At 38.5% G+C, this 24901-nt stretch overlaps 1 protein-coding gene across 2 annotated transcripts in view; it reads right to left on the bottom strand.

Annotated features, from left to right (window-relative positions):
- The window catches only part of PDZRN4 (PDZ domain containing ring finger 4), a 551428-nt gene that overhangs the window by 85693 nt on the left and 440834 nt on the right, over positions 1-24901 (bottom strand). For both annotated transcript variants that reach the window (XM_006865304.1, XM_006865305.1), the window contains 2 exons: positions 6879-7135; positions 3265-3367 (listed from right to left, as the gene is read on the bottom strand). In XM_006865304.1, coding sequence (XP_006865366.1) covers positions 3265-3367; positions 6879-7135 — 360 coding nt within the window. The remainder of the gene's footprint in view (positions 1-3264; positions 3368-6878; positions 7136-24901) is intronic.

Here is a 24901-nt window from a genome sequence, read left to right as displayed (position 1 = left end):
TATTAATACTTTGCACTTAATAGTACTCAGATGCTCCTCTAGCAGCAAGGACATTTAAGAGTTAATTGCAGATGCTTTAGCAAATTCAGCATCTTCCCTGCACCTGCTATTGTTGCTGTAAAGTGCTGTTGAGTCGGTTCTGACTCATAGAGCCCCTGTATAGGGTTTCGGTGGAGCAGCTAGTGAGTTTGAACTGCTGACCTTGTGGCTCAAACTGCTCTTGCGGTGCAGCATAGTAGCAAACATACCTTTATTAGAAACTTGATGAAAGACTTTTATATTTCTCAAAGTCTTTCCTTTTAGATTATCCCTAGTAGAAGAGGAGACCTTCCTCTGACTTGCTAAGGGCTATTTTTGACTTATTTCAACATCTTGTTGGCTCCAAGGGGGAAAACAAATGGGAAAAATTGAAAATAAATAAAACTGGCTTAACCTTCAGTTGTGATATTCTAGCAGCATTGATCACCCTGACTCATTTGATGGGTGTACTGCTTAAAGTTTTCTATTTTTATTTTATTCTCAAAAATAAAATTAAAATCCTTTATCATTTTTAATTAGTAAGCAAATGCTGCCATTTTTTTAAAGAAGAACAAATTTCAAGCTGTGAGTCTTTTAATGCAGGATGGTCCTTTGAGACTTTTCTGAAGCACTGTGGGGAAATTTTAAGCACATTCAAATAATTTTCTTAGGAAAAGTGGTAATACATCATGGTGAGATATGGTTGTCATTAAAATTTCATAGAGATCCCGAACACATCCAGAGTCACCAGAACATTGACACATTGACTAGGCTGTCTCCAAAGAAACATTTGCTATCTATCATGGCCCTGAAGGGAGCAGTTACAGTCTTTCAATGCAGTAATTTGCATGTTAAAAACTCCCTAAATAAGTAGTTACAAGATAGTCACATCTACTTTGGTCTGTTGGGTCTACTTACTCATTGATCCCATCCCTGTAGGGAATGGGTCATGACTAAGTCTCTGAGCAGCTGGGGTCCTTTCAGTTGGTCATAGAAACATTTGATCGCTTACTTCTAGGTGTAGTAATACATAGCTAGGATTAACATTCCTGAATCTCACCATGTAATATACTTTCCATAATTGATTCAGGTGAGTGCATTGGACTGACTACATTTTATACATTGATCTGATACAGATCTGAGGCATAATGGATAGAAACATTATTCTCTCCTAAATTTGGGGAAGTACCCTTGGGATATTCCTCATGCCTCCACTCCTACATTTAACCAGCAAGATGCTCTCAAATGCATCCTTTCTCATGATTGAAGTGTGTTGCAGTAACTCCTTCCCTATTTACATTTCCCAGGAACAGTCTTTATTTCAATCATTCAGAAAGGTGCCTTAGGCAACAGACTTGCAGATGACAGAAAATTAATGACTATGATGCTGTGATTAGTTGAGATTACAGGCTACAAAGAACCTGTCTGAGCATTTACCACTGTCATCATACTGATGGCTCGCTCTTCTATTAGGGACTGATATTGGCTTCAACTATAGTAAGCTCTCTAGAAAGGCAACCTACGCTCCCTGTGTTATAATATTTTAATGATGTGCTGACCAATTATAGGATTTTCCTGTTAACCTGCATAGCGTGAACAAGTTTCCTTACCATGTTTTCCCCAGCACACAGACTATATTTAGTAAATCTTTAAGACACAAATTTCTTGAAAAGCGAAAGTGATCTAGATAACTTCAGTTCCCAAACACAGTATTCATTAATGGAAAAGAAAACACATTTTAATTTTGTAATTCATTTTGTATGAATAGACAAAACTTAACAGATGTTTCAGTACATACTAATACTTGAGTACACTAATACTCAAATTATAATTTCAGTTAAATTAATGGAGAGGTTGGGATAAAAAATTAACAACAATAATTTATACAAAACCAAAACAAAATAATATTGACTCAGATACTAGATGCCATTGCACATCCCTCCAAATTCTGGCTGAGAAGAAATAATGATTTCGGTAATCCTCAGCAATGACTTTTGGTGGGGGGAAGATTTCAAATAAACATCTATTTGCTTTAGGTGAGCTTCACTGAATTGGCCTTATTTGATTTTAGATCCTCCTAAAGGTAGAGATTTCAGGATTTCCTGGTTGTAAAATGGAAAAGAACACTTTGCTGAACTTGTATGACATCATCTAAAGCATTAAAAGGGCAGATAATCATGGGTTCTCTGCCTGTTTACTAAAGCTTCTATCCCTCCTCAATCTATTTTATTTCAAATGTCAGGGTAGTTTGAAACCTTTCAAAGATTTATAGACTGCAGAAGCAGAGGAAATGTTAGGATAAATCCTTTAACTTTTGTGAAAGCTTTTAAATAATTAATATATGGGCTTTTTGAATTGTTACATATCAAAGTACAGATATTCTAACATTATGCCATAAGAAGATGAAACATAGTTTAACACCAAAGGGCATGGGCCCATCTCTGTTTCTAGGAAGTCAGTGAAACCGTTCTTCAGAGTACGTATCCAAAGCACAATTAAATACAATAGTGAATTTGGACAGGGTAATGGGTCTAGCACTGTGGGTTAATGCTAGACTACACGGCATTAACCAGACTACACGGCAGTTTGAACTGCAAGGTCGGCGGTTCAAGTTCACCAGCTGCTCCTTGGGAACCCTATACAGGGTTGCTATGGGTTGGAATCAATTCAACAGCACTTAACAACAACAACAATGGGTTAATGCACTGGTCTGCAAGGTTGGTTTGAACCGTAAGGTCATTGGTTCAAGTTTACCAGATGCTTCTTGGAAATCATATACAGGATTGTTGTGAGTCAGAACTCACTTGAAGGCACTTAACAACAACAACAACACAAATAATATCACACAAATTGATTAATCCACACAAAGTATTATATAATGAATGAAAATAGTTAACATCATTTTAGTTTTAAATATAATATAAATATAAAATACAATTCCCTTTCCAAACTAGTCAGACACGCTTTTGAACTACAGAAATATGAAGTTGCTACAATACTATTTGTAAAATGCCACAAATATGTGCAAAACTTATTTTCAATGCTTACATTATAAAAATATTTTTCTAGTACATTTAAAATACTAAAGCCAGATAGCTAAAACAATTAATATTTAAAAGATCTTACCTTACGTACATAATTGCCAGGCTAATTCTGGCAGTAATAAATTAATTTTTTCTTTGTTAGGCAAAATTTCTCAACCATTACTTTATGAAGAAATGTGAAGTGGTGTGAAAATGATCTTACCTCATATTCAAAGTCCTCTATTCTGTCTGCTTCAGCAGGCAGCCTGGAAAGGTATTCATTGTCCTCATAAAATTCATGCTCCATTGGATGAAGAGAATGGCAGCTATGGGGAAGGTAGCAATATGATAGGATCAGAAGGGTTGTTTTCAATATTAAAACAGATTTTAGAATTTAGCTTTAGTTTCCTCTGGTTTGGAATAAGACCTGTTGGGCACCAGCGTTAAAGGGAACTACAGCACAGAATGAGCTCTTTTCCTTCTGGCCCTACATGAAGTCCATTCATTCGCTTTTCCTGGGAAGAGTAAGGGCCCGTGGTCAGAGCTACATTCTGTGAAGACACTGAAATGAGATCTTTGAAAGGCCTGGTGCTTCATTGATGCTCTCTTTGGCCTGTTTCTACTCCACCAAATGCAAGTAGCTCCCTACATGGGTATGTGGCACTTCAGACTACAGTCTACTCAAAGGGGGCTACTTTGTAACAAAGTGCTATCAATTTCATAATACACAGCCTCAAACTAGTTTTGTTGAAAGTTATTGAATTCTATTATTCCTTTAGAAATTTTCCAGTCAAAGAGAATGCTGCTTAATTCAAGAACTGGAAGAGGATCCAGGACATCTGATATGAATTTTATGTATACTTTAACTTTTGGAAAATGTTTTAAATATTATATATAAAGGTTCTTCAACTCACTGTGTGCCACAAGATAGATATTAGGCATTCTACTTTAAGAAGGCTTTGCTATTGTTAGTTACCAGCTAGTCATTTCAGACTCACAGTGACCAAGTGTGCAGAACAGGCTGTGACCTTTCCGAAGCCTGTCTGTAAGGAGACTTTGAAACCAATCTTTCAGCTTAATAGTTGAGCATTAACAACTAAGGGCATAAAGATAACTCTGATTCTAAATAACAGTTTAAAAATCTGAGTGTTGTAAGTTCATTGTAGATTTGAGACCACCAAGCCCTGCCAGTATGAATATTATTGCAAATTGGTATTTGTAGTATATATGGGTTTCCTTTTGACTACCCATAAAGCAAGGGTAATCAAGCCTTTAAATGGTCAACATAGATGCTCTGCCAAGTTCATCACATGTCATCTATGGCTGTCTTCTCCACACAGGGTCAGCCAGGGGAGACTGGAATAGCCAAGACAATGCAGGCAGTATCCAGCTTGCTTACATGTAGACAGATTACAAAGCCCATTCAAGCTGGCAGAGCATCAAAGTTCACTCTTTTGGGGCTTCTGGGTGTGCTCCCTAGGTTTCTCAGATAGTTAGAAGGGAGTTCTGCCATGAAGAAAACTTCATTCATTCAATGAACATTTATTGGGTGCTGTTATATAGGGAAATTAATAACAGACATCTTACTTTGTTATGAAGGTTTTCTTAGCTACACACCAAATATGCAAACAAGTTTCTGACCAAAATTAGTCCAGCCAGAAGTATTTGTTTCACCTAAAGTTGCTAATCTTTTCTTTTCAGAGCAGCCAAATGCTTAACTACTGCGCTACCAGGGCTTGGCTACTCACTGAAAGGTTGGCAGTTTGAACCCACACAGAGGCTCCAAAGGAGAAAAGTCTGGTGATTCACTTCCATTAAGATTACAGCCAAGAAAATTCTATGGGGCATATCTACTGTCTCATAGTACCACACTGAGTCAAAATCACCTTGGCAGCACGTAACAACAATGTAAACAGATACCCAGATACCCAGCACTGTGCTGAGTGCTGGAGATATGGTAGTGTGCAATACAATTCTTGCCCTATCAAATTGGTGTAGCAACAGAGTAGAGGTTTTGATATAATGCAAAAATTAAGAGGAAAATGAAAGCACATAGGGTTGGTACCTACTGCAGCACTTACAAGTTTTTCAGAAGAGATTGTCTCTAAGCTAAGGTCAGCAAGATTTATTTTAGGTAGAGGTTTCAGTACAGGATCTTAGTTTTGGGGAGTGAGCCCAGGTCAGACCTCAGACTCAGAAGCCTGGCTCAGGCATTTCTTTGCTATATGAACCTTGACCTTGTTACTTAACATCACTTTCCTTATCTGTTATAATAGGTCATAATAGGTCATAATGGGTCATAATAGAATGATGCACTCTCTCATACATTCAAGTGAGATAATAAGTGTAAAACACTTGGAATATTACATAAAATATATTGTTAATAAACATCCATTATTATTGTGTGGCACTATAGGATAAGTTCTGGACTTTGAACCTCTTGGTCGGTGGTTCAAATGCTACAGCTGCTCCTCAGAAACCCTATGCAGGGTCACTATGAGTCAGAACTGACTGAAGGGCACACGACAACATCAACACTACCATTCATCTGAAAGTATTTATTGGGTGACAACTATATTAGGTTGTACTAATAGCTTGCTTGCTTAGTATTGCTTTTTCCACCATTCCAAAGATTATAAATTCTATCAGGCACTGACTTTTCAAAGTTTTGACAATAGTGTTATATTCAGCAGTTGGTTCCAGTGCCTGACCCAAGTGGTGATTTAGTAAGCATTGGATAAATGAATAGAGGGATGAATTAGACACTAGAGTTCCTACTCTGCTGGAACTTGATGTCTCAGAAACTGGTTCCTAAAACACATTAGAATTGCCTGGAGAGATTTTAGAAAAATCTAATGCCTGACCCAATCCTAAGGATTTTTATTTCATTGGTCTGAAGTGCGATTCTACCAGTAATATGGCTTTTTAAAGTTTCGGTTGATTCTAATGTACACCTATAAATCATGAAAATAAGCTTACAGAAGTCTCTGAAGGGCAGGGAAATGGCGTTAGCAAACCTGCGTTTTGCAAAGTGGGGAATATTGGAGTGGACAATGGAAATACAGCTTTAAGAGATTACTATTCTTATAACTCAAACTCTCAATCATCTTTAAAGTTTGGCTTAACAGTTCCCAGAACAAAACGTAAGAGTGGCAACACACACTTTCAAGATCGTACAAGTTTGGATTAGGATTATTTGAGTGTTTATTTATTTGGTAAACATTGAATATTACTTTAATTTATAAAAATGGGAAGAAACACATCTTTAACAGCTCTTTATTTCATACTGCTATACTACCCTGTGACAGCTGAGACTTTCTGTTTACATCTCAATATATTCGGCAATTGCTTTCTTTAGAGAATTGTACTTTAATTAAATTAATTCCCAGCTTCTCCTTTAAAGAAGAGAAAAGCAAGAGGGAGTAAGGGGTGACCCACAGAGGAGAATGTGGTGCCAGCATGCCACTGCTATGTGAGTCTTAATAAGGTTTTGGCAGCTCTGGTGAGAGAAGCTATTTCCCTGACCAGAGTTCCTGAGTAGCATGAGGCCTTTGATGACTGGATATGAAGATGAACTAATCAGAGTCAGAATTTTTCAATGTACCTCTTGGCAAGGATGATTGCTGAGGTGAAGCCATTGCGTGGGTCAGAGAGAGTAGCTAGCAATGACAGCTAAAAAGTAATTGGATGTAGACACAGCAGAGACATTTTTCACACAGAACTGGGAGCCTGCCTCCATAATTGCCAACTTGCTAGTGTGACTGATTCTTTCCAACACACACTTTAACCAACTAATGAAAACAAATAGGGCTTCAGAAAAAAATGACAGAAGCATACCTGTCGGAGAGCAGGAATGGGCAGACGTCTGGCACTGGAGGGGTAGTAGGCCTGAGCTTGGCCAGGGCCATGATGTGTTCAAATGTGATGTCTGTCTGAGTGCTGGCATTCATGAGCTGCACTTCCGGGGCCATTCCATAGATGGGTTTACTGAGTGGAGTTCGCCTTAACACCTGAACGACAATGGGCTCCTTGGCATTTCGGAAAGCTTCCACTGCTTCTTCATGAGTGGCCATTGAAAGATCCTTCCCATTGACCTGACAAGTTAAAAGGACATTGAGCAATGTCTCAGAGGAGAGAAAAGAGAGACTATCACAATACATTAATAAAAGGTGGGGAGGGAAGCTTAAACCAGCTCCGATATAAATTCTGTAAAGGATTATTTATTCACACACTGACATTTATTGAACTCTTCACCAACGTGAGGATGTGAGGAGATTAGGGAAACAATTACTTCTCGTATCTTTATGAAGTATCTGGGGTTTATTAACTAGTAGAACACAATAAGAATTATTCTCAAGGAATTAGTAAAGATTAAAGATTTAAAATACATATTAGTGCTAGAAAGTGTTCACCAAAATCTTCAGTAGGTAAAAACATTAAGCCTGTCCTGTTTTTCTTTCTTTTTTAAAGTTTCTATGTGCTATTTTATTTTATTTATTTTTAACTTTTTTATTGTGAATTGGGGGAAGATTAAAAAGGTAATCAGTTTTCCTTTCAACTATTTAAACACATTTTGTTTCATGTCATTGATTGCAATTCACATAATGCAATATTGCTTATCCAACTTCCTCCCTATATTTCATATTTCCATTTCTCCTTCTTTCCTAACCAATCTGAAGTTTGCCCTTGGGTAAATGCTGCCCCTTTTATCTTACATGGTTTAATATTCTATGGTGTGTGTTACTGTTGTAAGGTATAGTGCTATTGTTCCCTTTATAGACCTATCTATTATTCATATCTACCACTGGTCTGCCAACTTATCATATGTTATGATTTGCATGTTGCTGTGATTCTAGAAGCTCTGCCATGGATGTTTTAAATACCAGCAGGTATTTTAAATACCAATGGTGGGCAGATTTCAGCAGAGCATCCAGGCTAAAACAGATTAGGAAGAAGGAGGGGCAAACCATTTCTGAATGATTAGCTGAAAACCTTATGAATACCAGTGTAACAGTGTCTAATATAGTGCTAGAAGATAAGCACCTCTGTCTGGAAGGCACTCATAACACAACTAGGGAAGAGTTGCCTCCTCAAACTAGAATTGACCATAATCTGAATCCAGCAAAGCTCTCAGGACCTTCATTTGCTAATGTGGCAAAATGCAAAATGAGAAGAAACTGCTTCAAACATCCATTAATAACTGGAACCTGGGATGGTCAAAGCATGAATCTAGGAAAATTGGAAGTAGACAAAAATTTAATGGAATGCATAAAGATTCCAACATCATTCTTTCAAGAGATGTGAAAACTAATCACTAACTTTTATATGGAAAGTAAGGAGATGCCAGATAAGCAAAGATTACTAAAAAAAGAACAAAGTAGGTGGCCTCTCACTTCCTGATCTCAAAATCTAATATGATGTTGTTGTTGTTGTTAAGTGACATCAAGTCAGTGCCAACCCATAACGACCCTGTATAGGGTTTCCAAGGAGCAACCAAAGTTCAAATGGCTTTGCAGTCTGACACATTAACCCACAGTGCCACACCAGGCCCCCCAAATCTAATGTACAGCTAGAGAAATCAAAGCACCCTGATACTACTATAAGAAAAGACACAATGATCAATGGGACAGAATTGAGAACCCAGAATCTTTGACAAAGGGCAAAAACACATAAAATGGAGCATAATCTTTTCAGCAGATGATGTTGGCAAAACTGAAAATTCATTAGCAGAAGAATGAAACAAGACCCATATATCTCATACCATATAAAAAATAAACACAACATGGTTTTAAAATATAAATACAAAGCCTAGAGCTACAAAGATCATTAACAAAAAAACAGGGACAAACTTAGGGGCTCTGGGCTCAGGTACAAGGCATCTATACACTATCAAACATAAATGAAAACAAGAACAGCAAAAGACAAAATAGATTTCAAAATATTTCACCAAAAGAGAAAAAAATGACAATGACACATCAGACGAGGGACTACTCTCTAAAATGTATAGAACATTTCAACACCTCAAAAAGAAGGCAAATGATCCAATTTAAAAATGGGCGATGGACATGAACAGACACTTCATCAAAGAAAACATTCAGATGACCAACAAAAATATGAAGAAATAATATTCATGATCATTAGTCATTGGAGAGACAATGAATGCATCTTACCCCAGCACTGATAACAACTTTCAAACAAAAAATAAAACAACAAATGCTGACAATGGTGATGATCAAAGACTACAACCTTCAATATGGATTATACCACAATATAAAGAAAACAAAAATCTTCACAACCGGACCAATAAAGAACACGATTATTAATGGAGAAAAGAAAGATTGAAGTTGTTAAAGACTTCATTTTGCTTGGATCCACAGTGAACACTCACAGAAGCAGAAGTAATAAAATCAAACAACATATTGCATTAGGTAAATCTGCTGCGCAAGACCTCTTTAAAATGTCCAAGAGCATTGATGGCACTTCGAGGACTAAGGTGGGCCTAACCCAAGCTGTGGTATTTTCCATCGCTACATATGTATTTGAAAGTTGGACAAACAATAAGGAAAACCATAGAAGAAGTGATGCATTTGAATCATGGTGTTGGTAAAGAATATTGAAAGTACCATGGGCTGTCAGAAGAACAAACAAATCGGTGCTGGAAGAAGTACAGCCTGAATGCTCGCTACTTCGAAGCACAGATGGTGAGACTTCACCTCTTGTTCTTTAGACATGCTGTCAGGAAGTTCCACTCCCTGTAGAAGCATATGATGCTTAGTAAGTGAAGAGTCAACATAAAAATGGAGTATCCCCAAGGAGATGATTGACACCGTGGCAGTACACAAGCATAACAGTTGTGAGGCTGACACACGACTGAGCTGTGTTTCATAATGTTGTATATAGGGTCTCTGTGAGACATAACAGAAATGTTGTTGTTGTTGTTGTTGTTGTTGTTAGGTGCCATCATGTCAGTACTGACTCATAGTGACCCTATTCATAACAGAATGAAACATTGCCTGCTCCTGGTCCAAACTCACAATTGATGCTGATGCCTACTGATGCTGCCATATTGCCAATCCATCTCGCTTGGGGTCTTCCTCTTGTTCTCTGACTCTGCACCTTACCAAACATGATATCCTTCTCCAGTGACTGGTCCCTCCTGACAATAAGTGTGCAGTATGAGAGATGAAGTTTGGCCATCCTGGCCTCCAAGGAGTACTCTGGCTGCACTTCCTTCCAACACAGATCTGTTTGTTCTTCTGGCAGCCCATGGCACTTTCAATATTCTCCTCTTACACCATAACTCAAAATCATCAATTCTTCTAAGGTCTTCCTTATTCACTGTCCAGCTTTAGCATGCATATGAGGTTATTGAGAATACCATGGCTAAGGTCAGGTGCACCTTAGTACTCAAACTGATGTCTTTGCTCTTCAACGCTTTACAAAGGTCTTGTGCAGCATATTTGCCTAATGCAATACATTGTTTGATTTCTTGACTGCTGCTTCCATGAGTGTTGATTGTTGTTACAAGAACAATGAAGTCCTTGACAACTTCAATCTTTTCTCCATTGATAAGAATGTTGTTTATTGGTCCAGTGGTGAGGATTTTTGTTTTCTTTACATTGAGATGTAATCCAAACCAAAGGCTTCTTCACTTTAAGTCTTCTTCACTTTCAGCAAGCAAGGTTATATCATCTGCATATTGCAGATTGTTAATGAGTCTTCCTCCAATCCTGCTGCCACGTTTTTCTTAATATACAGTTTCTCGGATTATTTGCTCAGCATACAGAGTATGGTGAAAGAATACAGCCCTGCCACACACCTTAATTTTAAACCATTCAGTATTCTCACAGGCATTTAACAAAAACAACCACATTGTTTAGTTGAAAATTGAGCTATGACAGTGAGTTCATTACCCGACCTGAAGGGAAACAAAGGACATAGTCACGATGCTTTTCACCAACAGTTTCTATTCTATTGTTTGTTTGTTTTTTAACTTTTTATTGTGACGGCACTTAACAACAACAACAATTGTGAATTGAGTGAAGGTTTACAGAGCAGATCCTCAGTTTTACATTCAACAAATCATACTCTTCATTGCATAGCCATAAGTGAATCACTTGTCACATTTCCTTCCTGTGTTTCTTGTTCCCTTTTCTTTTTCTTCCCCAGTCCTTTTGAACTTTGTCCTTGGGCAAATGCTACTTTTTGATCTTGAATATTTAATCATTCTATGGTGTGCATGCCTCACTAGTATTATTGCAAAAAATCTCTAAGCAAAGATGTCATTTGAGGACTAAAGTGTGCCTGACTCAAGCCAAGATATTTTCAATAACCTCATATGCATATGAAAGTTGGACAGTGAATAAAGAAGACCGTAGGTGAATTGATGCATTTGAGTTATGGTGTTGGAGGAGAATATTGAAAGTGCCATGGGCTGCCAAAATAACAAATCAATCTGTGTTGGAAGAAGTAAGTGCAGCTGGAATGTTCCTAGAAGCCAGGATAACCAGATTTTGTCTTTCTTACTTCGGACATATTATCAATCCCTAGAGATGGATATCATGCTTGGTAAAGTGGAGGATCAGTGAAAAAGAGAAAGACTGCCACTGAGAAGGTCTGGTACAGAGACAGCAGTAATGGGCTCAAATGTAGAAATGAATGTGAGGTTGGAGCAGGGCCGAGCAATGTTTCATTCTATTGTGTATAAAGTCACTATGAGTTGGTACAAACTTGGTAGTACCTAACAACAAAAACAATATATGGTTCAGTAGAATAAGCACTGGACTCAAGGTTAGGGATTTGAGCTGCTCTGTGAGAAAGAGATGAATCTTTCTGCTCCCACGAAGATTCCCAGCCTGTGTAAGTTAGGGTTTTGTGTCAGCTTGACTAGGCCAAGATTTCCAGAGGTTTAGCAGTTGAAATGTGCTTATTCCTATGGTGATGAAACTTAGTACATGCATGATGAGTGGCTATGATAAATCAATTAAAGAGATTCTTCCTTGAGGGTGTGGCCTTCTTCCAATATAATGGACACACAGGAAAAGCTCACTCTCTTCTACTGGGGCCCTGGAACTCTACAATTGTAAGCCATTTCCTTGAGAATAAACTTCTCTTGTGTATATATGTTTTACTATATATGTGTGTGTGTGTGTGTGTGTGTGTGTACAGATAAACATTTCACTGATTTTGCTTCTCTAGAAAACCTGGCCTAAGACAAGTGGTACTGAGAAAATGGGGGTTTAGAGAACCATAAACATAAGGATGAGTTTTCTAAATTGATTCTCAAGTCTGGCTAAGGCACTGATGTAGGCTGAAGGCATGTCTGCCCTCTACTTCATAGGAATTGGCCTTGGACTGATGTTGAGCTTGGTGTTCTTTCCCCTTGTACAGTCAGAGAAAGTCAGATATATTACCCACTTGGCTTTTGCAGTTGGCATTGTGAGCAGGATTCATTGCAATGGCTCCAGACTCATGGAAGTTTGAAGTTATGTAAGAGATAAAAAAAAAAGGGACAATGGAAAGAATATGTACATACAGGGGAGAAGAGCCTTAGCTTCTGGAGTAGCCTGGAGTCAACGTCAGAATGGTTAACAAAGACAGATGAACTGGAGTAAGAGCCTTATGGAACTCATCCTGCCAGAGGCCCAGTGCATATGAAAGGGGTTAGTCCAAGGTAGAAGAGAAGATTGAACTTGAGTGATTTTAAAAGGTTTATGTGTTTGACTGCCTTTGGACATTGGTTTCTCCTGCCTATTATTGTATATTAGACATACATTTGTGATAGAAATGAATACATTGGAAATTATGATTCTAGAGAGCTTATAAGCCTGCCTTTAGTCTATACTTGATTCGCTAAAAGAGGAGTTAGAAGTTTCTGGCAAAAATTGGCTTATTGCTTTAAGTCTTTGTAGAGTATGGGGCCTTAGGTGGAATCCTGAGCACCACCAAGAACCTTCAGATTTGGGACATTTACATTTGAAAAAACATACAGACCAATCCAGACCTGCTGGGAGAATAGGAGAGTCATGATTGAAAGAAAGCAGAGAAAAAAGCAGACAGTTTGGCTTTTTAAGGTTTAGAGGCATCAAGGCAAGGGAAGCAGGTCCATCAGAGAAAAGCCCCCCAGGACTGATCAACAACAACAGAACTGAACATTAAAGGGAAACTTTGAGTTGTCTATTATGCTTGCTGGTGGCCACCTGGGTCTATGCTTGAGTGAAAGTGGGGGAAATGCAACAGTGAAGGCAGGGACTGAGTTTAGAAATATTCTATTGACATCCTTGACTTAGAGAGAGAGGAGAGGGAAGACTTACTGGTCTGAATTTTAGGGAGTTGTGTGATCTCCTGAGCCCACGGACACTGATCTAATCACTTAAGGCTAGGGCTGAGAGTGAAGGGGCCAGGTGGTCTGAAGTGCAGAGAGGTGGATGTGAATTCCCAAACTTGCAGCTAATAGCTTGGAGGCTAGGGCTGAGCTGTCCAGAACCTGAACAGATGATGATAACGATGTTTGCTATTGTGAGCAAGTGTAAATTACTACAATTGGTTGGACAGAACTTTTGCTTATGGATGCGGTTGCTCAAAACTGCAACCAGAGTGGAAGACTCTTCAGATCAAAGAACATGCTTGTCTCTTCAGTCGGGTTGATAGGGATGGACAATTTAGAAATTGGCTATCAAAAATAGGGCACTATAAAGGCTTACAAGCTTTCATGGGTGTGTTTAGTTTTAGAATGAAGGGTCAAGGGAGAATCCCCACTGACTAGTTTTCCTCTTTGTCAAGGGTCTGGTGAAAGGTGGTTAAGGATGATGCTGATAGGATTCCACAATTTCAATTGTGAGTACTTGTTCAAAATATTGTGATTGCCAAAACTGTAATTGTAGAAGATGTGTAACTAACAGGGGGGAGTAGTTAATCTTTCATTTCAGGAATAGAAGAACTCAGGCCCATCAAGAAGGAAAAGCATGGTGTCTGGGGTCCCTGCCTGGAAAAGTTGTAACAGTAGAGGTGGCATCAGAGGTAGTGGCATGGAAAGACAGAGCAGCTATGGAGTCTAGGTCCATGGACTGAGTAAGGCTGTGTGCCTACGGGCAGGAGACAGGCTTGCAGAATGTGCCCTTTGGACATTTAAATGAATATATATTTTTTTGTTTTGTTTTGTAAGTGTGCATAAAATATTTGTTCTTGGTTCATTTGTGATAACTAAGGTATCAATGGGGTCAGTGTGTTTTTGGTTGTATGTGTTTTAGTTATATAAAGTTAGGTGCAAGTATGACTTGATCATTTTCTTTATTTAGACATTATGCATATAGTTTTTAGGTTTCAAGTTGACAACATGGTCCATTGGTTCACTTTTTTTTTTTTTTAATGATTTATCAATCTTTTGATAGGATTTTCAATATTTAATCAAAGCCCTACTTGTTGGAATATACAAGTTTAGGACAGTGTCAAAATTTTTTTTTAATACTCATCATCTTATTTTCTAAGACCATGATAGTGCTCATACACATTGAATGCTAAATTCTTGCTACTCAAAGTGTAGTAATGTGGACTCCTTGGTCCTCTTCCTCATATCTTACACCTACTGTAAAAGAACTGGCATTTTAATAAGGTTCTGCCTGACATATGCACATGAGAGATTAGGAAGCACTGAGTATATATACACTATGCCCTTTGAATCTTTACTTGTTCTAATTTATACAAATTTATGAATCTCCAAAGCAGCCCTTTGCCATTGCTTCACACCAGGGGCAGAGACATTACTATTTTCATGGGGCTTTGGCACCTGCCAATTGAGGGCAGCTTCTGTGGTACCCAAAATACTGAAACACTTCCTAAACACTGTCTCATGGAGACGTGCCAACTTCTCTGAGATACTTGTTGATTTATTCACCTAAAATGGGTCCTAATCACACAGATTTTCACCTTTCCTCTAAGTAGATGGTATGATTTAATAAGAGATTCTAAAATCCCGAAATAGCTTTGTGACTCCCATCTTAAATGCATGATATAATGTTGGATTTTGAAAATAGGATGAGATGTTTGGGGGCAGAATACTGTGCTCAACATCCCTGAAATTATACCATTTTTAGACAACTAACTAAGCCACCTGCCGCTTGGTAAGGCTCTGATGACTGTTATGCACCAGCAAATCCATAGAGATCCCTGGGTGCCTCAAAAGGAAGCAAAGGAAATCATTGAGTTGCAGCCAAACAGCCATTGCTGACATTCAAATAAGCAATGTCTCTCCCTGAGTAGACAAAGAATCTGTGTGCGTGCAGAGCAAGTGTGGAACCTTTTGGGGGTAAATGACACAATGCCAGGTAGAAAGCATTACATCCTGTAGAGATAGGCTTAATGACCTAGTGGAGCCAATTTATCCAATGGACTCTGAAAGAGTTAATGTACCTTCAAAAAATGAGCAATTAAGTTTCCTCTCCAGAAAAATATGTCCCAATACAGTTCTCAGATAACCAGTAAGAAAACCTCATTTGGACATCTGAATTTGTGTGCTCACATTCACTAATTTGTGTATTCACTTTTTGATTCTTTTGTTCATGGACTAAACTTGAAAATTGCCTTTGAATGTTCATTGACACAACATTGGAATTTTGATGACTTGAACCTATGGGAGAATGGTTATACGCAATACTTCCAGACATAATTGCCATTCATTCCTTGAGCTACTACTGGATAACAGATCACAGGTGTTTGGAAGTAAGGTCACCTTTGTCTCCTGATAAAATGTAACTGGCAAGTGATAAGAGGAGTCCCAGATTAGGAAATCCCCACTTAAAATCTAGCTGATCATGATGAATGACAGCCATCCCTATGTTTCAGATTGGGCTGTGTATTTATAATTTCTAGTCACGGTCAAGAATTAGACAAATGGGCCTTTGAGAATGTATGTGGTAGGTAAGACTTTCTTTATGTCTCCAGCCTTTCCCCTTTTTGGTGACTCTTTTTAGTTCTGTGATGATCCATTCTCATAGTGCCCTGCTTCAGTATTCTGCCCTCTCTGAAAATAATGCTCAGATACAATCTATTATCAACAATTTAATACTTACCGGGAAAGCATGTCAATGTGTAACAGTGGTAGAATGAAGAAGACAGTGCCCATACAAGCAATCGATACATTTTATGGTAAAGGAAAAAATTATTTGTAGCCAGGGTTTTCTTTTTCAATAACACATTAAATTCTGCTAATATATAAACTGTAAAGGAGCTCTGGTAGCACAGTGGGTTACTAATGGAAAAGTCAGAAGTTCGAACCCAGCAGCCACTCCAAGGGAGAAAGATGAGACACTCCCTTTCCATAAAAATTTCATACAGCCTCAGAAACCCTATGGAACAGTCCAACTCTGTCCTAGATGATCCCTAAGCGGCAGATTCAACTCGGTGGCAGACAAATGCTATTATTTAATCCCTTCCCATAGGTTGTTGTTGTTATGTACCGTGGAGTCAGTTCCGACTCATAGCAACCCTGTACAGGGTTTCCAAGGCTGTGAATCTTTAAGGGAGCAGAAAGCCTCATCTTTCTCCTGTGGAACAGCTGGTAGTTTCGAACTGCTGACCTTGTGGTTCACAGCCTGATTCGTAACCACTACACTATGTAGCTGGAAATATTTCCTACAAGTTAATTTAGTCTTGGTGTTTATTATGCTTATTTGTTTTAAATAAAAAGTGAGTTTTCTATTGATGATTGGCATTTATACTACTTTCCTATAAGCTAAGTATGATTATTTTCACAAATGCCAAGAGAGCATACATTTCAGGCGAAACATAAAATTTACTGAAGAGTATTTTAGGCTGTGAAACCATTAGCTCTTATTGGGATGCTTAGGATATGCAGAGAATATTAGCGTTTATACAGCAAGATCACTAACTGTTGATTCATAGACTTGTGCATTCATTCATTTACATTTGTGGCATTTATATGCAAATTCCATTCTTTGCTCTGAATACAATCAAATCTAATCTAAGAAAAAGAAAGTCAATGTAATCTCAAATCTCTTACTTCTCCATTTGGGAATGCTTTTTTCTTCTACTTATCATGCAACTGACCTCTATTTTCATAAGCTGTTTAAAATCTCTCAAAGTAAAGAAGTCTATGACCTTTAAAGGTTCTGCTGCCCCACATGATCCCTTAGAAAATGTAAGCACTGCTGATATAAAACACTCTTTTTTCCCCCTAATTCCACTAGAAGTTCATCAACATACTGTTAGTCTACCAAAAGGTCACCATTTTATAAATTATGCTTTTCACAACAGAAAAAAGAATAGCTTAATTGGGATTTTCTGGCAGTTGCTTTGTTCAGTTATCATTGGTTAAGAACTCGGGAGAAAAATAACATAGGGGGGAAAAATCTGAAGTTTTAAGCCTACTGTGGTGTGGTGAATTATCTGTGGCTTCTAGACGTAGTCTGTAACTGCCACCAAACAACATTTCTGTACTGGGTCTGGGTAAGAGAAGGTGAGAGAAGAAACCACTAGGATAACACAATGCAGCTGTGGGTGCTAGCAGAGTTAACTGTAATTGTAAAAACGTGTAATTGTAAAAGCATGAAAATATAATGAACCATCTCAGAAGCAGCGAGGGGGAATTTCACTATTATCAAAGACAAAGAGCCAGGAGAGGAACACATCCTTTGGGCCTTGGGATCCCTGAGTATTGGACCTTCTTGAAAGAGGGACAAGAGTCTATGACACCAGAAAAGTAGCAGAGGAGAAACAGCACTGTGGAGGAGTGAGTGGAGGAGCTAGGTTGGCCGACCTAAGGAGTTAGAGCTGAGAGCCGTTCAGTCTGAGGCTTATGCTGAAGTAGTGTGTCCTGTGGGTTGTTATCAGAAACTGACTAGAACAACTGTGCCCTGAGCATTTTCTGATCTTGTTAACTTTCCTAATATCACCAAAACTGTTAGCCAGGTGTCTGAGTTCTGTGTGGCCATTGCAATAGACTACTGAACCTGTGGGGTAGAGAGAGTTGTGGCAAAATTCTGTAATAAATTACTGGTAAAATTTTGTTTCAAGTGGTTAGTGTTTAGACAAACATGTTTTTGTTGTTAAATGCCATCAAGTCAGCACCAACTCATAGCAACCCTGTTTAGGGTGTCTGAGGAGCTGCTGGCAGGTTTGAACCATCGACCTTATGGTTAGTACACCAACACTTATCTTATAGCACCACACCGGGACTCCCTAGACCAACATTGTTGTTGATAAGTGCCTTTGAGTTGGTTCTGATTCATAGTGACCCTGTATATGGTTTCTGTGAAGCAGCTGGTGAGCTTGAACCTCTGACATTGTGGCTCAAACTGCCCTTGCAGTACAGTGCATTAACCCACAGTGCCATACCAGGACTCACATTGTACTTGTTATTTCATGGTGCTGTATTCTTATCACTCTATTTTCCGTTACGATAGATCTCTATCTTTGTTTCCCACTCTCTGTATTGAATTTGCTTTTGTAGGAACAACATGCAATTTAAATTTATTTTGTTAAATGAGACTGGAGATGGGAAATTTCTCTGCTAAAGGTGTTCCACTTAAACTAGGTAGTTAATGGTGAAGCTCCAAACTGTTTTTGGTGTTCAGTGAGTGGAGGGAAGGTCTTTTGCTACAGAAGGGTAGAAAAAATGATAATTAGGAGGTAAAATAGATGAAGAGGATTGACAGGAAAACGAATGGAAAGAAATGAAAAGTAAATACCTATGTATTACGGGGTTTCAATTTAAGCTGCATTACAGAAATGTTTCAAGAAGGATGGCATTTTGATGCAAGCATGGTACAGGAAAAGAGACCCCCCCCCCACACACACACACTAAAGCAGTTATTGAGTAGAATGGGTGTGAGGTTAGAGTGCCATAATAATAATGAGAAAAATATGAAATAACTCCATGGCATGGTGCTGTCTGATAAATTGTTGTTATTTGTTGGTAAGTGCCGTTGAGTCGACTCCAACCCACAGCAACACTGTGTAGGGTTACTAAGGAGCAGCTGGTGAGCTTGAACAGCCAACCTTGCAGTTCAAACGGCTTTGCAGTCTGGCGCATTAACCCACAGCACCATACCAGAACTCCATATGATAAGTACTGGTCTGCAAATCACAAGGTAGGTAGTTCAAACCCACCAGTTGCTACCTAGAAACCCCATACAAGTGTCTATGAGTTGGAACTGATCTAACAGCGCTTAACAACAATAACAATATTACTATACCCATTGTTGTTGAGTTGATTTGACTCATAGCAACTCTATAGACAGAGTAGGGCTGCCCCATACGGTTTCCAAGGCTCTGAACCTTTACAGAAGCAGACCGTCACATCATCCTCCAGCTGACGTTTTGGTAACTATGGCCAAACTGGTTTTGGTTCTATTGCTAGTGAGCAACTAGAGTATAACTGAGACTACTGTTATTGATGATCAATAAAAGGCCAGCAGTTCCACAGCCGGATGGCTGGACTCTTGAAATGTTGATTTAGCCACCTGGTCGGCGATAAATGCGAAAGCTGTACCATTATGCAAAGAGGTTAACAGAACTGGCAACAGCAAAAAGTAGAATTAGGGTGCCAATGACAGAAGCCCTCAGGTAAAAAGAGACATGGTGTTGCCCTCCACAGACTATACTTGGGGAAGCAAGTGGAGGGGTGAGTGATGTTAATCAGGTGAAACTCAGAGAAGTTAGAGTATACATCTTCAGATGATCTGAAAAGTAAACATATGTTAGAGCCTAAAGAAAAAGTGATCATGTGAAACTATTTTATGAGAAGTGTGGAGATTCTCCACACTTTTCAATTCAGTTCCATATAGACAAATTTCCTTAAAAAGTAGAGATGTCCTTTTGATATCATAATAAAAGTATTATTAAAGGTATAAAAAAATAAGTGTCTTATCTCTAGAATGTTATTATTTTCCATACTATTAACAGCGCACTGTTAAGTAGATAGGGGAAAAGCAATAATATTTCAGCAATCAATGCAAAAGATTCGTGAATACATAAGTTGTGGCAGATGGGCTAATTAATCTTTAAGCAACTTCTGAATGTTATGTAAAGAATATAGCTTTTCTTCTGTAATCCACATCATGGCAATGTTTGATGAAGATTCTGTTTAGTGAACTATCTACCCTTTTGGATAAACTGCAAAATTTGGACCTCTCATCAACAACTTCCCCAGAGTAACTGGTAACCTCAGATTAAATATGAGCTGTTCCACTTTGATTATTCCTCTAAATCTAACCATATATAAAATTGTCTTGAATATCAGAAAACATACAAGCTTTGAAAAAACCAAACAAACAAAAAAGCAAACAAGTGACGACTAACCAAATCACCCTGATGGGTTGCTATTTCCAGAGTCAGTTGTTTAGGAATGATGAGCGTTTCCAAACTCCCATGTTTCTTGTGAAAATCTATACCTTTCACAAGAAGCCCTGGTGGAGCTATGAGTTAGGTGTTGGGCTGCTAATCACAAGGGTGGTGGTTCAAGCTCACAAGCTCCTCTGCAAGAGGAAATTGAGGTTATCTGTTCTGGTAAAGATTTACAGTCTTGGAAACCATATATAGGGTCACTATGTAAGGTCATCAGTTCAAAACTACCAGCTGTTCCTCAGGAGAAAGATGAGGCTTTCTGTTGCCGTAAAGATTTACAGCCTCGGAAACCCTGTACAGGGTCACTATGAGTCGGAACTGACTCCATGGCACATAACAACAACAACATGAGTTGAAATCCACTAGATAGAAATGGATTTTTAAATATATATATATATATATCTTTCACATTGAAAGAGAACTGACAGAAATTCAAGCTGGATTCAGAAGAGACCATGGAGCAAGGGATATTATTGCTGGATATGGATCTTGGCTGAAAGGAAAGGATACCAGAAAAATATTTACCTATGCTTTATCAAATATGCAAAACACTCGACTGTGAGGATTACAACAATTTATGGGTAATATTGCAAAAAATGAAAATTCCAGAACTTAATTGTGTTCATGCAGAACCTTTATATAACCCAAAAGATCATCGTTCAAACAGAAAAAAAAATGATACTTCATGGTTTAAAATCAGAAAACATAGGCATTTATTTAATCTGTATGCTTAGCAAATAATCTGAGAAGCTAGATAAATGAAGAAGAACGTGATATCAGGACGGAGGAAGGCTTGGTAATCACCTAGGATATGCAGATGATACAACCTTCCTGGATGAATGCAAAGAGGACTTGAAGCACTTACTGATGAAGACTAAAGAATACAGGCTTCAGAATGGATTACATTTGAATGTAAAGATAACAAAAATTCTCACAACTGGATCATCAGGCAGCATCATGATAAATGGAGAAACAATTGAATTTTTCAAGGATTTCATTTTACTTGGATCCACAATTAACACCCATTGAAATAGCAGTTAAGAAATCAAAGACATATTGTAATGTTCAAGTCTGCTGCAAAAGACCTCTTTGTTGTTAAGTGCCGTCAAGTCAGTTCCAACGCATAGCGACCCTGTATAGGGTTTCTGAGGAGCTTCTGGTGAGCTTGAACTACCGACCTTACAGTTCAAATGGCTTTGCAGTCTGGCACATTAACACAAAGTGCTACACCAGGACTCCAAAAGACCTCTTCAGAGTGTTAAAAACCAAGGATGTCACTTTGAGGACAGGGGCACCTGCCACATGCATATTTTCATGGCTTGGGTCATGACAGTATGCATGTGAACATTGCATAGTGAATAAGGAAGAACAAAGAGGAATTGATGCATTTGAATTTTGGTGTTGATGAAGTATATTGAATATACATGGACTTCCAGAAGATGAACGAATCTGTCTGGAAGAAGTACAGTTAGAATGCACCTTGGAAGTGAGGATAACAAGACTTTGTCTCACGTTCTTTGGAGACGTAATCAGGATGACCAGACCTGGAGAAGGACATCATGTTTGGTAAAGTAGAAGGTCTGCATAAAAGAGGAAGACCCTTAGTGAGATGGACTGACAGGGCAGCTGTAACAATGGGTCCAAACGCAGCAGTGGTTATGAGAATGTCACAGAACTGAGCAGTGTTTTGTCCTGTTGATCCTTGACTCAGCACTGACTTGATGACACCTAACAACAAACATACCCTTCTTTGCCTCTAAAGGTAGAATAAATATAAACATATTTAGTAAAAAGTACAGAATAACAAAAATTTAGACCAATTTCATATTGGGGATAAATATAAGGCACTTGAGTATTATAATTCTGGCAAGACATTCCACTACTCCTGGTTAGTTTACGAAGTGTCCATATAACTGTGGAATTAATTTTGACTAAAGTTCCTAAGTGAATACTGATCAAATTCTATTTGATAATTAGAGAAATGCTATAAAAACATGTTCTAGTAATACTTTTCAGAAAGACAAAATAATAAAATATGAAGATTTCTGCTAAATATTTGTTATGGCAGGAATTTAAATTACAGCATACCTATATTCATTCAAACACTTTTCATATACAATTCTAATAAATGTTAGGTAATTTAAACTCATATATCTTTTCTTTTTTAAAACTTTGGTACGCTTAATTCTATGTGATCATCTCGTTAAATAAGGGGAGGGGGTTATAAAGGCATGAAGTGACTGGCTTAACACGTTTTCAAGAGGGTGTTTAGTTTTAGAATGTGCAGCGGAAGGTAGCATCCCCACTAAATAGTCTTCATCTTGTCTAGATGGGTCTGGTGACAAGTGATGGGGATACGATTCTTATGGTCCAATAGTGAGTAACTGTTTTCATGGCTAATTGTGACTGCTACAACTGATAGGTAGAAGTTTTATAACAAAAAGGAGGAGGAGTTATTCTTACAGTACAGAAACAGAGAATCCTAGGACCATTAAGGGAGAATAGCATGAGCCGAATGTGGTACCCTATCCAGAGAAGCAGTGATGGCAGAGATGATGACATGGAGAGAGAGAGCAGCTAAGGACTCCAAACTCATGGGAAGAGAAAGTCTGTGTGCTGGGGGCCAGGAGGCAGGCTCGCAGAATGTGTTGTAAACAAAGGTGTTGTTTAAATGATTATATATTCCTGAGTGTTTTTATGTACATCCCCCAAAACAACAACGACAGAGGGAATAGAAGCAAAAATACTGTTGATGGATGATACATGGAAGAGAAAACTGTAATCATTGCAATGAAACAATGAGTGTAAAACCTATGTTCTCCCATGTAAACTATCATTCAATTCATAATAAAAACTTAAAAAAAAAACACAAACCTCAAATAATAGGAATTGCAAAATTACATGAAGAAAACCTACTGACAGATTGACTAAAATTAATTTTTCCTTTTTAAAAAATGTTACCAATATACAAAGCAACAACTACTTGTAGATTTGTGATCATCTTGTAATTTCAGAAGGTAAGGGAATAAAGAAATGCTCAGTTGCGTCAAACTAGAAGTCCATTTAGTTCAGGATTCTGCTGTGTGGTGCTGTGCGTTAACGTGCTGGACTGCAAAGTCGGTTTGAACCACAAGGCCAACGGTTTAAATTTACCAGCTGCTCCTCAGAAACCCTATACAGGGTCACTATGGGTTGGAATCAATTCGACGACACTTAACAACAGCAAGATCACCGTATTATTGGAAGAGAATCTGGTCATTGAAATACGATGCATAATGAGCAGTTATTCAAAAGTGTTTCAGGGGCTCCTTCTGGCTTGTCGGGACAATTTACCTGGTGGGTGGTGTGTGTCACAACTTCCCTGAGTTTCAACAGCCCCAGGTGTCTATGAGCTGTCTTTCCCAGACAAGTGGAAATAACCGACGTCTAATTCAGGAGTCCTGGTATGGCGCTGTGGGTTAATGCGCCAGACTGCAAAGCCGTTTGAACTGCAAGATCGGTGGTTCAAGTTTATCAGCTGCTCCTTGAAAACCCTATACAGGGTCGCTATGGGTTGGAATTGACTCGATGGTACTTAACAACAACAACAAAATGGTTACGAATCGGGCTGAGGCCCTCAGGGTCAGCAGTTCAAAACTACCAGCTGTTCCGTGGAAGAAAGGTGAGGCTTTCTGCTCCCGTAAAGATTTACAGCCTCGGAAACCCTGTACAGGGTCGCTATGAGTCGGAATCGACTCCACGGCACATAACAACAACACAAACAATAATTCAGACAGCCTGAATCTCCAGTGGTCTGGAGAGCCGCAGTGGGGCGGGACTCCTCCATTGGGAAATAAAATCCTTTGTATGCCCATGTTCTGGCTTTGCCTTCTTGCATGACTTTGACATTGATGACCCTTGTGTGGTGCTGACCCCTCTCTGTGTTTCCTGCAATAAAAACTGCTTCCTAACCTCTGCCTGATGACACTGAGGGATATGCTCTTACCAACCTTGTGCGATATAATACACATTTATGATTTAGTCTAATGAAACACATTAAAAACGCTTGTATATGCAACCTAAAGAGACATTAAGGAACATATTATTACTTTCAGTTTACTGCCTGACACTGAAGTCACTACCGTACTACATACAGTACGTTCCTTCCTGAGACCTTTCACAGGGCACCTTGATAGTACCTGTTTTCAAATGCAGGCAAGACCCATGTTCAACTTTTCCTAATGAAATGTTACAGATCCATTAGTTATGAATTTTATCAAAACTATTCTTAAACTCATTCATAATTACAGTGATAAGATTTCCTGGGGGAAGAACTTTTATTTGTCATAAGTGTCCTCCCCCCATTATTTTATCTTTGTCTTATCTTAAAATTCTTTCTTCTGATGGTTAACCAACTTTGATATGTTGTTGTTGTTGTCAGGTGCCATCAAGTCGGAACCGACTCATAGCGACCCCATGCACAGCAGAACGAAACAATGTCCGATCCTGGGCCAACCTCA

The sequence above is a fragment of the Chrysochloris asiatica genome, unplaced genomic scaffold (genome assembly GCF_000296735.1).
Source record: "Chrysochloris asiatica unplaced genomic scaffold, ChrAsi1.0 scaffold00077, whole genome shotgun sequence".
Taxonomy (NCBI): domain Eukaryota; kingdom Metazoa; phylum Chordata; class Mammalia; order Afrosoricida; family Chrysochloridae; genus Chrysochloris; species Chrysochloris asiatica.
Note: the sequence above shows the minus strand (reverse complement) of the source record. Positions and strands in the feature narration are given on the sequence as shown.